Source organism: Giraffa tippelskirchi, chromosome 4, assembly GCF_054371585.1.
Source record: "Giraffa tippelskirchi isolate mGirTip1 chromosome 4, T2T-mGirTip1v1.2.pri, whole genome shotgun sequence".
Classification (NCBI taxonomy): domain Eukaryota; kingdom Metazoa; phylum Chordata; class Mammalia; order Artiodactyla; family Giraffidae; genus Giraffa; species Giraffa tippelskirchi.
In genome coordinates, this window is record NC_137278.1 from 206664139 (window position 1) to 206679649 (window position 15511).

Sequence of the window (15511 nt, forward strand, 5' to 3'; positions counted from 1 at the left end):
AAAGTAAACACACAGATAAAACAGAATGAAATAACTGCATCTGAATCACACTTAGAATTGAGAAGCCGAATGACACAGTGGTTAAGAATGCAGGCTCCTAACCGACTGGCAAGCAGTGTGACCCTGTCCCCTCTCTGAGCATTCTCGGGGTTTGGGAGGGTGTTTTCCAGGCCTCCTTCCTGGACTGACTGGGCTTTCCTTGTGTTGGAGCCGTCAGACTTGGACACGTCGAGTTGCCCCGGATGAGGGGAAATGTGTGCACAGGCATGGAGGTGGGACAGGGTCAGGTAGTCAGGGCCTTGAGCATCAAGTAAAAGGGCTTGCACTGGATCCTAAGGCAGTGGGAGCCACAGAGGATCCTGAGCAGAGGTGGGGCAAGAGAGGAGCTGGGGGCCAGCTAGGGAGGACAGCAGACCAGGCTCAGGTGGGGTCTCTGGGATTGGACAGAGGGAGGTACAAGTTAATGGGAGGCTTCCCTGCATGGGAGGGGCACCCACATCTCATCTGGACCCGCGTGTGAATCCCTTGGGCAGCCACTGGCCCTCTGCACTGTAGAGTCTCCTCTATAGAAAAAGTGGGGGCCGGGTATGTTTCTTCTGCTCTCTCCCTCACCGACCTGGCCCTGGTGTGCAGCAAGGGTTTGGGAGTGTACATCTCTGCCTACCAGCAGGCTCCCCTGTTGGCCTGGAGCCCCGCATGCAGGCGGGGTCGGGCGGGAGGGAAGCTGCGATGCCTCCCCCAACGGGGCTTCCGGGGCAAGCCACCGGGCACCTCCTTACAGGAAGAGGGCCAGGGCTGGCAGCTCACTGGGAGGCGTGGCCAGAGCAACTTCATTAGAAACAACAGCCGCAATGCCTGGGCCCCAGTACTTTGAGAGATCCAGGAAAATGTAATTTCTTTTAAAATCAGAAGAAAATGATGAAGAGAATGTCATCTTTTTTCATCCTTATCTTTAGATCAACACTGTCAAAGGCAGAAGAGGCCCATGAAAGCAGAAATGTCAGGGCCTAGGAAAGTCAGACCCCAGCCCTGGGGAAGCAGGCGTAATTCACCTGTCTGTCCCCCGCTTCCCCCGCCTCCAGTGTCCAGTGTGGGCAATTGTGTTTGCGCTGTCTGGGGGGCCCTGCCAGGCTGAGCTCGCCAAGGGGGCCAGGACAGGCCTGGGGCTGCAGTAATTAAGCAGCACCAGCAGATGAAGAGGTGAGGTGTTCAAGGCCGGGGTCCTGGACATGCTGTCTCATCAGAGTGACCCTGGCAAACTGGAGGGCACCTCTGGGCTGTGATGCTCACTGAATGTCCAGCATCTGTGGTGTCCTGTATTACCACCTGGCATCCTCCTCAGTCCCACCACGCTGAGCCCGTTTCTACAGATGAGGGGATGGAGGCAGAGCGAGCCAGCCACAAGACAGCTAAGCCCAGACTCAGAGTGCAGCTCTGCCTCCTGTCCTGGGGCAAAAGCTAAAGGAACTGGGGTGCGCCTCCGGAGATGGGGGCCCAGGGCGGCTGTGTAGGAGGCTGTTTAGGGTTCTGCCATCGGGCGACTGCAATTCCTCTCTCTGAGATCGGTGGCCTCTATCGCCCCATTTTACAGAGGGGAAAAAGGCTCAAGAGAAGGGACCTGCCTGCAGCGCCGGCTGGGTCTGCGCGGAGCAGCGGCCACCTAGGGGAGGAACAGCGGCCGAGAGACCCGCTCGCACCCGGGGGAGGCGGCGGCGGGAGGCTGGAGTCAGGGACCCGCGGGGCTGTGGGCGGCGCGGCCCGGGCTTCCAGCCAGGCCGGGCGGGGCCGGCCGGGCGGGGCGGGGCCGGGCCCCGGGAAGGGCCGCCACCTCCAGCCGCGCAGTGCCCTTCCCGGAGCGGAGTCCTCGTCGTCGCTGGTGAGTGGGGACGAGGCGCCGAGGGGGTGGCGGGAAGGGGGCCCCCCGCGGGGAGCGACCCGCGACATCGCCCGCCCGCCGGCGCAGGGTCCGAGGGGAGATTGCGGCGGGAGGCCACGGGACAGCACTCTGACCCGGATCGGCCGGGGGCAGTGGGGGGCGGCGGGGGCGGCAATGACCCCAGTCCTGGCCTCGGCGCTGGCGTTCCTGCGCGGCGGGATCCTGGCGAGATCGGGGGCGCGGGAGGGAGACCTTGGGCAACCCCGCCCCGCCGCACCCCGCCGGGGGCCAGGCACCCCTGCTTCCCGCCCATTCCCTAGCTGAGCCGCCGAGGCCGGCAGAGGGCGGGAGCGGCAGAGCCAGGTACTTGAGGATCACAAAATGCCGGGGGGAACTCGTGCTCCTGATCCACTGAGACTCGGCACTTCTACGGGAGGAAACCCAGGCGGAAGAGGGGAGGTCATTTGCTCAAAGCCAGTGAAGGCCCTGCGGAGCCTTAGAACCGGGTCCCTAGATCCCCGGGTCCGGAGCTCAGTGCGCAGGTGGACTGTAGCCTGCGGCCCTGGTGTGTGCAGCTCCCCCTACCCCCCGACTTGCCTGTGAGCTGCCCCTCCTGCAAAGGAGCTGGGAGCCCTGGTGGCAGGGGCCGTGGTGTTCCCTGATGACTGGGTTTGTCTCTTGGTGGGTGCCCAGCCAAAAGGCACAGCCAAGCCAAAGATGGGGAGAAGGAAGGGTTTCTTACTTGCAACAGCTAAGGAGAGCATCTTGCAGCTTTCCCAAAGCGGTGACTCCTCCTACAGCAAAATCGTGTGTGTTAGTCACTCAAGTCACGTCCGACTCTTTGCCACCCATGGACTGACCCAGGCTCCTCTGTCCATGGAATCCTCCAGGCAAGAATACTGGAATGAGTAGCCATTCCCTTCTCCAGATCTTCCTGACCCAGGGATCAAACCCGGGTCTCCTGTATTGCAGGCAGCTAAGCGTCCATGCGTATTCATAAAGGCTTGAGTGGAGGAGAATTCACAGAATTCATAGAATTGGGACAAAGCTCAGCAATGTCCAAACTTCTGTTGACTGAAGTCACAAGGGATCAGCAAAGGTCAACTTCTTGCTCCTTAGGTTCCAGTCGATTTGTTGGCTGGGAGTGCGGATGGCGAGGGTGGGGATGAAATTTTGCAAAACAGCTAAAAGTGTTTCAGGCTAACTTTCACCACGGAAACAACTGGGAGTCTTCACAGCTGACATTATCTTTGCTGCTGTTACTTCTCTTTCCTGTTTGTTCTTTCATTCCCTTAAGATTATTACTGGGATCTGTTCGAGGGGAAAGCACCCCGGCCAGGCTTAGATCACGAAACAGGTCAGTCCTGAAACGGTTCCTCTTGTATCAAGCGAGCCATGCCTGGTTCTTCCTTGGGGGTCATTCTGCCCTGTCTGTTTACAGTGGGGCTTCCAGCTGTGGATGCACTGCTGAGTGCCGGGGCGGCCTGGCAAAGCCCCCGTGGCCTGGCCTGCGGGAATCTCACTGCTGGCCTGGTGAAGTTTGATGGTCCCTGGTACTGGCCACGTGCTCCAGAGTGGACGGCAGGACGACCAGGACTCTAGCCTCCCCTGGGGATATGGGATTGAGGCTGTTCCAAAAGGGTCATGTCCAGGGAGGAGGCTGCGGACGAGGAACATGGCCCAGGGTGCCTGGCGCACAGGGCCACGGGCCCCCGTGTCTCTGTGAGGTGTGGGGACCCCACACAGGGCAGCAGGAGGCAGGGTCCGCTCCTGCCCTGTAGCTCTGAGTTGGGAAAGAAGCTGGGGAGGTAGAGAGGGGAGGCGGCCAGCGTCTTCAGGAATAAAGGAAACAGGTGCTCAGCACCCCCAGAGGGAGGGTCAGTGGGAATCCTAGGCGCCCAAGGGAGCCTTTGAACAGAGGGACACGCTCACCCAGGACCCGGCCCAGGGGCTCAGAGCAGGGCAGCCGGGGTTCCGATGCTCTCGTGGTCTGACAGCAGAGCCCTACCGCCTCCGCAGTGCAAGCCCAGAGGCCACTCTCTGCCTCGAGAGTGTGTCTGTGTGTGTGTGCGTGTACACACACGTGCCTGCCCGCCCGCCCATGACTGAATGGTATCCGGCTGGATCTGGCAGAAACCGGAAACCATTGACAGTGGATCGCTGGGGAGAGGTGGGGCTTGGGGGGTGCTGCGAGGGGGCGAGCCTCCTTTCTGCTGCCTACGCTTTTGACTTTTCCCGGTTTCATTTTTGAATCTACCTCTCATTTGTATTTCCTGTGACTTATGTTTGATTGTGCCGGCAATGTCTGCGTATGCTCTCTGTCTTAAAAAAACTGGTCATTCTCCATAAAGCAGATTCCCTTTGGTCACCTCCAGCCCACACTGACTGGGTTTCCAGGAGGAGGCAGACTCTTTTAGAACTGTGTGGTCTGTTACATTGGATATTTTCATAATGAAAAAGATGAACAGAGCTTATCATGAGGAGGATTAACTGTGAGTCATTAAAAAAAAAAAAAAAGAGGGGGGGAACCTTAAAACAAGTCCCTGGGACCAGGGTGGTGGCTTGCAGGAAAGATAAGGCCCGGGAGGGTACAGCCTGGGGGTGGGGAGCAGAGAAACGGCAGAACTCTGCTCCATTTCTGGGCAGTGGTTTCTGTCACCTTCTGTAGTGAGGCCTCAGAGAGCAGAGGGCTCCTCCAGAGGCCCACTGGCTCGACCCCTACTTCGCAGACGGGGACACAGAGGCCAGGAGTGAAGTATCACTAGGACCGGAGACCCCGCGTCTCGCCCCAGGGGGGCCGGGAGGACTCAGGTCCTGAAACTGCTGCCCACGGGCCCAGTCGGGATCTGATGCCTCTCGGGGGATGGGACACCGGCCCTGAGGCTGGAGACAGTGAGGCTGTTGGCCCTGAGAGAACCTTCTGCCGGGTAGGCAGAGGGTGGAGTGGTTCAGATGGGGTGGGAGGAGCTTGAGGGCTCACCCCACAGCCCTGGACCTGGCAGGCTTCTGGGGCAGGCCTTGTCAGGCTGGAGAAGGAGGCTGGTGGAGGGGAGGTGACCCAGCCCCCATCGTGACTGGCCGTATGACCCAGAGCTAAGGCCAGCAGGCTCCCAGATCAGGGCCTGGAGGGGGTGGGGGGCGTGGGCTTCAGGGTCACCCAGGCCTGGAAACTTCTGTGATGCCCTGCAGTTTGGTTTCCTCATCTGGAGAGTGGTGTGCGCCTTGGAGGCCGAGACGGTGGGGGATTCAGGGTCCGAGTTGAGAGGCGGCTGGTCCCTGCCCAGTGGCCACTGTGAAGCCGGGTGGAGTGATGCTGACCCACTGTGAGCCCAGCCTGGGCCTCTGCCAAGCTCCTGCCCACCCTGCTCACTCCCAGAGGCCAGGTGCCTTCTCCTGACCCCAGGGCCTGAGCGCCCGCCCTGCTCACTCCCAGAGGCCAAGTGCCTTCTCCTGACCCCAGGGCCTGAGCGCTCGGCTTTGCCCTTCTTGGTCTCAATTTCAGTGGCCTCAGGCCTCAAAGGTGGGGCCTTTCGGAAGCATTTTCACCCCCTGAGTGTTGGGTGACGGACCAGCTGACATTTTCTCAGCCTTGGGTCTGCTCCATGAGGCTGGGTCTTCTCCTGCAGGGACGCGTGGCCCCTGACCCTGAACCTCCCATCCCCTCGCTTGTCTGGCCCTCACTTGAGCCTCCCCATGGCCCCATGAAGCAGGCAGGGCAGGTGGTACTCACCTGATGTCAGGGGAAACTGAGGCCCAAAGCAGAGCTTTGGCCTGAGTTCACCATGAAAATTGGAGACAGAGCCAAAGTTTGGGCTGAGTCACCCTCTGATGGAAACAAATAAAGGACAGGTGGGTGGCTTTGCCCCTCTGCCTCAGCCCCTTCCTGACCACTGGTAGTCTCTAACCCTAATACTTGGGCCACCTGATGTGAAGAGCCAACTCATTGGAAAAGACCCTGAGGCTGGGAAAGATTGAGGGCAGAAGGAGAAGGGGGCGACAGAGGATGAGATGGTTGGATGGACGTGAGTTTGAGCAAGCTCTGAGAATTGGTGAAGGACAGGGAAGCCTGGCATGCTGCAGTCCATGGGGGTCACAAAGAGTCGGACAGGACTTAGCGACTGAACAATAACCCCATCACAGAGTGGATGCCTCTCAGGCCTGCCTGGGCCAGCTGCCCCGCCCAGCCCTGCCCAGCCCAGCATGACTCAGCCTGGTGGGTCCCCTAATCGGGTGATTCAAGAGCCTGGCCGTCCCCATGAGGCCCCAGGAAGCTCCCTGTCTGGACTGTCTTCACTGGGCATCTGAGCTACCTGTTTTCTAACCCTGGGGCTGGGCAGACTCATTAATCCCCTCGGTCCAGTGGTGCATAGATAAATACAGCAGCCTGGAATGGTGGGCAGAAGCGTGGGGTTCAAGCCGTGCTCAGTCACCGCGGCCTTGGGAGAGCCAGCACCCCTTCTCGGGGCTCTGCTTGTTCTGCCCAGCAAGGGGCCAGGGTGATGGGCTCTCCAGCCCTGTCAACTGGCACGCTGGGGATTTCCTGGGCACCGGCTGGGTGCTGTGACCGGGTGACACCTGCCCACGACACCTTGCAGAGAAGTATAGACACAGGCCACGATGTTCATAAACCTTGAAAACACCCTTGGTGGGAGAAGCCAGATCCCACGGTCCACAAATTGCGTGGTTCCATCTAGGTGCAATGTCCGGAAAAGGAAATCTATAGAAACAGGAAGTAGGCTAGTGGTTGCCAGGGGCTGGGGGCAGGAGGACCGAGGAGTGACAGCTCATGGGTGCTGGGGCCTTTAGGGGGTGATGGAGATGTTTTGGAGCTTAATATAGATGGTTGCACAACATTGGAAATGTATGAAATTGCCCCTGAACTGTGCACTTTAAAATGGTTTCTTGTGTGTGTATGCTATTCATTTCAATGAATCACAAGCAACAGGAAATAAAAACCAAATGGTCAGGAGTCTCTGAAGGGACTTGGTGGCAGGTGGGGCATCTGGGGCCAGGGGTGGAGGTTAGGGACTGATGCTGTGATGAATATGTGGAGAAAAAAGTAGGAGGTGATGCAAATTTGTGTCCAAAGCAGGACACTCTTTTCAAAAATGTTTATTTTGGACTAATTTTAGACTTACGGCAAAGTTACAGAGGTAGTACAAAGTTGCCACACACCCTTCACCCAGCTTCCCCTCCTGGACCAGGAAATACACACCCTGTTGGTAACCCTGCTAACCCGACCTGTTGGCCCAGGACACCATCTGCCCGGGGTCCCAGCTTCTGTTTAGCTATTATCTGTCCTTAGTCAGTGACATATCCTTCTGTCTTCCCTTGCCTTCCGTGACCTGACCCTTTTCAAAAGTGCTAGAGGGCAGGGCGGGTGTGTGGTCAAATGTTCCTCCAGCCCAGATCATGACAGTTTCTCATGACTGGGCCCGAGTTTTCATACCACAGTGAGTGTGTCCACCTCCCTGAGCTGGGACACGTGTCTTATATTGGTGGCATTAACCTTGGTTACCTGTAAAAGGGACACTCCTGAGGAGGGGGCATTCATTTGGGACAAAGTGGGCATAAATTGGGACTGTCCTGGGGGAAGGCTCATACGGTCATCCTGAGGAGGCCTGAGCCCCTGGGCCTCGGTGTCCCTGTCTGTGTGTGAGAGTCAGTGTGGGGTGAAGCCCTCCCACCTGCCCAGCCCACGTCACAGTCCAGGGGAGCCCTCAGGCCCTGAATGCAGCTTATTATGGTTGCCCAAAGGCTGCCACTTGACTGTGGTTTCAACACATTTATTATACAGGCTGAGCAGGGTTGTGCCCGGTGCTGTAGCTGAGAAAGCAGCTAAGGTGGCCTGGGCTCCCCTGAAGGGACACCGTGGTGGCCGGGTCCCGGGGCTCCACGTCCCCCTGGTACCAGCACTGGGCCAGAGCTCCCCTAGACCCGGCAGAGGTGGGCCTTGTGCTGTAGTGAGATCAGATCCTCACCCCCACCCCAGGAACAGTTCTGTGCCCCATGGAAACCAGAGGGCTGGGAGGGAGGGGGTGGGAGAGAAACACAGGCTGATTTACCTGTCAGGAGCCAGTCCTGGGCAGTGTTTACCCTCATGGTTCACCTGTGCAGTGATCGTGGTGGGGGGTGGGGTGGGGTGGGCTCACTGGCCCCATTCCACAGGTGAGAAAACTGAGGCCCAGGGAGGGAGCAATCAGTCACTAGATGGCAGAGCCGAAATCTGCTGGATGCCTAACACCCTCCGACTGTTCCTCTTATTTTTTTTCTAATATTTCTTTATTTATTTGGCTGTGCTGGGTCTTAGTTGCAGCATGTGGGATCTTTAGTTGTGGAATGCAGCCGACTGTTTAAAAGCATGCTCGTTATAGACATTTTGGAAAACAGTAACGGAGCATCTTAAGTCCCGCTGGCGAGCGTGGGCCTTAGCCTTCCGAGCTACCTGCTTGTGGAGGGGCCCTGGGCAACTGCCCCCACCCTCGGCACCTTGGGTCCGTGGGCAGGGGGGGTAAGATGGTGTGGGCCCTTCACAGGGTCAGAAAGGACAGTGCTCAGGCCGGGCTCACAGCGGTTCCCGGGAGGTGTTCGCTTTAGGGGAACGACGGCTGCTAACATCTTCACGTGCTTGTTACATTAAAAAAAGTTTTGTTGGCCACACTCTGCAGCAAGTGGGACCTCAAACCCACACCTCTTACGCTGGAAGGCGGAGTCTTCACCACCGGACCACCAGGGAGTTCCGTCTTTAAAATGCGTATCCATGTTATCTATTTTTTGCTCAAATCGGGATCATTCTGTCATCTATTTTATATTCTGCTTTTTGCACTGAATGTTAAGGACAGTTGTCACGTTATTAAAGGGTCCGCCAAGCTGGACTTGGGGGTTGACCCGTCCCTTGCAGTCCCTCGTGCTCGGCACTGAGCTTGCTTCTGCATCTTGGGCGTTTCGCTGTGCTCCAGGCCAGCGGCTACCCTTCTGCCCCCCATCAGCCTTCTTTCTTCACCCGGCACCCCGAGGGCTCCCCGCTGCCTGCGGGCGGGCACAGCCTCGTCCGTGCACCTGCCGCCCCGCCTGCCGGGTGCCTCCCCCCGCCCCGGGCCCTCTCCCCTCCCATGTCCTGGGACAAAGTGCCGCCTGTCCTTCCTGCACCCTCTTCTCTCTGGTCCCAGGTTGGGGTGCCCGCTTTGAGGTCTAGGCCCCTCTGCCCACCGTGTTGCCCAGCCCCCACCCAGCAAGTGTGCTGAACCGAGTCCTGCTCTGGGGCTTATTATCTCCTACACACACCCCGGGCCCTCCAACTGGAGTCAGGGTGTGTGAGCGGGAGCTCGGTCCCTTCATTTTGTGATGGGGAAACCGAGGCCCAGTCAGGGGTGCTGATAGGTTTGGGGGTCCCATGGCACGTCCAGGCAGCACTGGCCCCCAGCGTCCAGCCAGCTGGACCCTTGGCCCCGGTGAGCTCAGCTCTCTGGGCGCCTGGTAGGTCCTCAGTGCAGACCTGGGGGCTGCTGGGCAATGGGGAGTGGAGAGACCTGAAGATTGAGTCCCCTTGGCCCCTGCCCGGGGGGCTCTGGCCCAGAGGATGGTATTGGCAGCACTCCTGCCCTGAGCCCTGCCAGCCTCTCAGGGCTGCTGAGGGGGCTTCACCAGCCTTAAACTCTGTCCCTTCTTACCCACAACCTTAAGGTTTTCGACCTGGGCAGAGCCTGGCCCCAGAGTGCTGTGTGACCCCAGGCAGGCTGCTTTCCCTCTCTGAACACAGGGAAGGGGAGGCAATTTCAGGGCAGACCTGTGGGCTGATGGTGAAACACCTATACACGGAGATACCCCCATTGGGCTGGACCCAGATCGGGATGTTGATGTCCCGTCATTTGCCAGAGGTCACTGTGTTGGGAAGATCCCCTGGAGAAGGGAAAGGCTACCCACTCCAGCATTCTGGCCTGGAGAATTCCATGGACTGTATAATCCGTGGAGTCGCAGAGTGGGACACGACTGAGTGACTTTCACTTTTCACAGTACATTGGTGGGGAGTGGGGACTCGAGCCAAGCTATCTGATACCAGTTTTCGCGTGAATGACGATGACTGAATGGGAAGTCCTGGAGCTCAGGGTGCGAGCGTGGACTGACGCAGCCTCATAGAGCCTGGGCCAGCACTCGGCCTGGGGAGGAAGGGCTGGGTGGCCTTCTTGGTGGAGGCTACCCAAACTGGCCTTGAATCAGGTGGCAGAGAGAAGGGGTCATTTACCAGGAGACACGAGGTCAAGGGTGAGGTTGAGAGAACAGAGGAACCTGGCAGCTGGAGCAGGGACTGACGTGGAGCCAACAGGGGGCAGGGGCACCCGGGGGGCTCCTGCCCATCAGGGCAGTCTTGTGGGTGGGGCCTGAGTTTGGGAGGAAGTGTGTTCCCTGGAGCTCTTGGGCTGGGGTGTCATGGGCTGTGGGGTGAGCTCAGCACCCCCACCCCCAGCCTCGCACATTTTTTGTGCACCTCCTGCTTGTTCCATCAGTTGCTTGGTCAACCCATGAAGGATGAGGGGCTGGTAACAGAACCACTTCGGGTCTGCTCACAGTAGGTCCTTCGGAGACCCAAGGGAGACCCCACCCCCACTCTGGAGCCTCCCCATCTCTCACCCCAGCCCTGTCTTCTCTTTCAGAACTTTCCGGAACAGCAGCTGCAGCCGCAATGGCCCTGCCCTGGCCTGCTGTGGGCTTCACACTGGTGCCCAGTCTGGGGGGCTTCCTGGCCACCCATTACATCCGCAGAGAGGGTTTCCTCTGGTACGCCAGCCTGAAGAAGCCCTCGTGGCACCCGCCCCGCTGGGTGCTGGCCCCCATCTGGGGCACGCTCTACTCGGCCATGGGGTAGGTGGGCGCGGGCACTGGCATGGCTGCTGGGCCTGTCCACCTGCTGGGCAGGCAGGGCAGGGGAGGCCCAGGCCCGAGGGCGGAGCATCTCTTCCGGAGGTGAACTCTCCAGGTGCCCACGGGGAAGCCGGCACCGTTTCCTGGCCCCGTTTGGCAAGTGAAGGTGGAGAAACTTGTGAGGCCTGTTGGTTGCACAACAGAATGCTTTCCTCTGAGGCCTCCTGGAAGGGGCGGCAACCCCTTACTGGCACTCTGGCTGTTTTCACAACTGCAGGGGAGGCAGGTCCCGTGTGTAAAGTTCAGACGTGGGCAGGCAAATGCTTCCAAGATCAGTAGCAGTGACGGCAACAGCAGTCACAGTAGCCGTTTGTTGGGCATCAGCCTGGTGTCAGGCTTTGCCTTTGTTAAGGTTCACGACCCCTCCTTTGACAAGAGACCTCCCAAGGACACAGGGCTATGGAGTAGGGACCCTACAGGCCTTCCTGGACGAGACCCGGGAGGTGCCAAGGGAAAAGCAGGACTGGGTGAGGGAGTGCGCACCCTGCTGGCTGCAGTGGGATTTGCACCCAGGAGACCCGTCAGCTTCCCACCGTCCTCTGCAACGTTCCCAACGTGCAGATTCTGTGCCAGCCCAGTGGGACTGCAGGGGGCAGAGAGCAGAGACCAGGGCGATGCCCCAGGCTCCTGATGGGAGCAAGACGGTCCTCGAGGCCTGAGTGTCAGCGGGCCGCACCCTGTTCCTGCCCCTGGCCCTGCCCCCTTGGGCTGCGGTTCTTCCCGTGTCCCACTTTCTCCTCACCGTCCTGGTCTAGAGGCGCCACTGTTGCTGCCTCCACTTGCTCCAGCCTCCAGGCCTCCCCTCCCCATCAAGATTCCGATAGAGCATCAGTCTGGCACCTCTCTTTTTGCGGAACCGGGCAAACCTCTCAGAGTAGAGAGCTCAGCCTCTGGCCTCAGACTAACTGGATTCAAATGCAGACTCACCTCCCGACAGCCTGCCAAGAGCTCTGAGCACTTCTTCCCTCTGTGCCTCAGTTTCCACGCCTGTAAGATGGGGGTGACAGTCCTGCCCACCTCGTGACGTTATCATGAGGATGAGTGAGCTAATGCTTGCAGAGAGGTGCCTGCATGTGTAAATGTGGAAGAAGTGAAGTGAAGTGAAAGTCACTCAGTCATGTCCGACTCTTTGCGACCCCATGGACTATACAGTCCATGGAATTCTCCAGGCCAGAAGACTGGAGTGGGTAGCCTTTTCCTTCTCCAGGGGATCTTCCTGACCCAGGAATCGAACCTAGGTCTCCCGCGTTGCGGGCAGATTCTTTACCAGCTGAGCCACAAGGGAAGCCCAAGAATACTGGAGTGGGTAGCCTCTCCCTTCTCCAGCGGATCTTCTGACCCAGGAATCAAACCACGGTCTCCTGACTTGCAGGCAGGTTCTTTACCAACTGAGCTGTGAGGGAGGGCAGTAGCTATTGTTGTCAGCGGTGGTATCACTGCCCTTGTGGTCCTAGGAGTCCCTCAGGACCAGGTTCTCTTCTGCTTTACCTCCCCGATGTCCCCCTCAGACCTTGAGGTACTCAGACCTTGACAGTAACACAGGCTGACTCGGGGTGTCATGTATGCCCCTGAAAGTGTTAGCCACTCAGTCGTGTCTGACTCTGGACCGTAGCCTGACCCCATGGACTGTAGTCCGCCAGGATCCTCTGTCCATGGGAGTTCTCCAGGCAAGAATACTGGAATGAATAGCCATTCCCTTCTCCAGGGGATCTTCCCTACCCAGGGGTTGAACCCAGGTGTCCTGCATTGCAGGCAGATTCTTTACCATCTGAGCCATCAGGGAAGCCCGTATATGGGCCTAAACCTGTACATATTTTTGTGGCCTAACCCTGGCAAACTCATCCTTATCTCCTAAGGCCCAGCCCCAAATCCCCTAAGGCACATTCACTTGCATGCCTTCTGTACGTGCTTCACGCTTGACAACACTGATGATGATGATGTCAATTATTTATTGAGTGTCCTATATGCCAGGTACTGCCCTTAGCACTGCCAACGTATTAACTAGACTCTCTGCAGCAACCCCATAAGAAACAAAGGCCCAGAGAGGTTAAGCAAGTTCCTTGAGGTCACACAGCAGTTAGTGGCAGGGCATGCCTGAGTCATCACTCTGTGGTCTCAGAGGTGAGTGTGGCTTCCTGCCTTGCAGGGAGGCCCCTGGCCTCTTCCCTGTTGGTGCCTTGACCGGTAGCCTCTGTTTCAGATATGGCTCCTACCTGATCTGGAAAGAGCTGGGGGGCTTCTCGAAGGAGGCAATGGTTCCCCTGGGCCTCTACGCTGGGCAGCTGGCTCTGAACTGGGCGTGGCCTCCTCTCTTCTTCGGTGCTCGACAAATGGGCTGGGTAAGTGTGGCCTTGGCTTGTCTCCCTGGTCCCTGGAGATGGCCCCTCCTTGGGTGCACCTGGGGCACCGTATCCCAGCCCCTCAGGCTCAGGACCTAAAGGTGGGGGGCAGGGGAGGCACATGGCTCCTGGTCCACTCAGAAGCTCTTGGTGGGGGGTGGGGTACTTCCCTGGTGGTCCAGGGGCAAGACTCTGCACTCCCAATGCAGGGCGCCCTGAGTTCGATCCCTGGTCAGGGAACTTGACCCTACATGCTGTAACTAAGCCAAATGCAGACAAATAAATATAATTTTAGGACGTGCCCGGCAGTGCAGTGGTTAGGACTCCATACTTCCAGTGCAGGGGGTGTGAATTTGATCCTCGGTTGGGGAACTAAGATCCCACATGCCACGGGGTGTGGCCAAAAAGAAAAACATAGAAGCTCTTAGGGGACCAGTGCCCCTCAGCTGCTTCTCCTCCATGAAGGAAGCCTTGTGGGGCTCTGATTGAAGCTCCGTGGATTTAGGGGCCATCGGTGCAGGAAAACCCACCTTACAGCTGATGCTGTACACCCCTCCACATGGCAGAGTCGGGCAAGGGTGATGGTTTCCATTTTACAGATGAAGAAACTGAGGCAGAGAATGGGAGCGGGGCTTGGCCAGGTCACTGAGAGGTGGCTGGAGAGTTCCCTCCGCCACTGCGGTTAGTGGGCAGCTGGGACACACCGCCCCGTGGGTCGTGGCACCTCAGGCCTCCCTGTCCTCGTCTCCGCAGGCCTTGGTGGATCTCCTGCTGACTGGCGGCATGGCAGCAGCCACGGCCATGGCCTGGCACCAGGTGAGCCCGCCGGCCGCCTGCTTGCTCTACCCGTACCTGGCCTGGCTGGCCTTCGCGGCCACGCTCAACTACCGCGTGTGGCGGGACAACCAGGGCCAGAGGAGCGGCCGGCGGCTCTCGGAATGACACCTCACCCTCTGAGGACTGCAGCCGCTGCAGGTCAGGCACTGCCGCTGGTGGGGGCCCCCGGGCTCCCACAGCCACCAGGCCGCCTGTCTGTCTGCTCTCAGCCCAGGGGGTGACTGGCAGTTTCAGAGGTGCTCCGGGCTGAGTCCCCCCCCAGAAACAGCATCCTGCGCTTTCAGCCCTGCTCAAAGCTCGCTTTCGGAACGTGGAACTTTATAAACCAAATAAAGTGTTTCAACTTCTTGGCAGTGGCCTGTTTCCATGGGTGGGACCCCCGGCTGTGGGGAGGGCGAGGGGCTCTTCCTCCAGCTGGGTCATCCACGGGATGCAGACTCACACCTCTTGGGACCCTTCCAGGAGAGGAGGTGGCGTGCCCAGGGTGGAGTGGTGGACACGGGCAGAGAATGGGCGCAGCCTCTGCCCCTAGCCCAGAGAGGAGGTTCCATCCACCCTCTAGGCATCCAGGAAGCCCAGCCCAGGCACCTGAAGGGCACAGGCCCACAGTCTGCCCGGTCTACCGCCTGGCTCTGCTCAGGCCCCAAGCATGGTCCTCCACTGGCCTCAGCCGGGATGGGTGCCAGGTCTCATACCAGGCTCACCCCACCGGGGACAAACACCGCATCAGGGAGGGGATGTCAGAGGCGGTATGCAGAGTGCAACCCCTCCCTGGCTCGGATCACCCAGACTTGGGAGGTGTCATCCTGACCCCGAAGCAGGTGACCCATGACCTCTCCTGACACCTGTTCGGAGTGAGGCTGGCAGAGCCTTGAACACAGGCTCCTGCTGGAGTCCCTACCTCCAGGTCAGGTTCTAACTGGGAGTGAGCAGGAGCAATCACTATCCTCTGAGGCCTCTGCTGAACTAACTGGTGTGAGCACTCGACCTGAGGGGCACAGGAAGGCCCCTGGCCTGGGTTTTGGGGCCTCTGCCTTCATGTTTTAACCTCCAAAACCCACTGAGGGAGCCCCTGTGCTGGCCGACAGCACCCACGGCCATCCCCTGCTGCCCTGTGGGAGTCTTAGGGTCTCCCATCATCCCCACACCCCCAAGATGTGGGGACAGGCAGGGGGGGGAAATTCCATCCCTGAGGCCCCCAGGTTTAAGTGCTGGAGCCAGGATTCAGGGCTCACATGAGGACCCAGGTTACCAGATGTCGGTCATAACACAAGAGACGGGCCTCAGCTCCACAACGGTCCCTCCTGAGCCTGCTCTGAAACAAACCAGTGCTGGGACTGTAAAGAAGGCTGAGTGCCGAAGAATCCTGGTGCTGGAGAAGACTCCTGAGAGTCCTTCGGACTGCAAGAAGATCAAACCAGTCAATCCTAAAGGAAATCAGTCCTTCATGTTCACTGAAAGGACTGATGTTGAAGCTGAAGCTCTAATAATACTTTGGCCACTTGATGCAAAGAGCCAACTCACTAGAAAAGGTTCTGAT

General features: G+C 58.8%; 1 protein-coding gene across 2 annotated transcripts; it reads left to right on the forward strand.

Moving 5' to 3' along the window:
• The first annotated feature begins 1843 nt into the window (after positions 1-1843).
• TSPO (translocator protein) lies at positions 1844-14318 on the forward strand. 2 transcript variants are annotated; one of them, XM_081587850.1, is made up of 5 exons: positions 1844-1876; positions 3174-3233; positions 10528-10735; positions 12996-13134; positions 13888-14318. In XM_081587850.1, exons 3-5 carry the CDS (start codon positions 10557-10559, stop codon positions 14074-14076), a joined length of 507 nt encoding a protein of 168 aa, XP_081443976.1. In that variant the 5' UTR covers positions 1844-1876; positions 3174-3233; positions 10528-10556; the 3' UTR covers positions 14077-14318. The 2 variants fall into 2 exon arrangements, with proteins under 2 accessions (XP_081443976.1, XP_081443975.1); XM_081587849.1 differs by lacking the exon at positions 3174-3233.
• The last annotated feature ends 1193 nt before the right edge of the window (positions 14319-15511 follow it).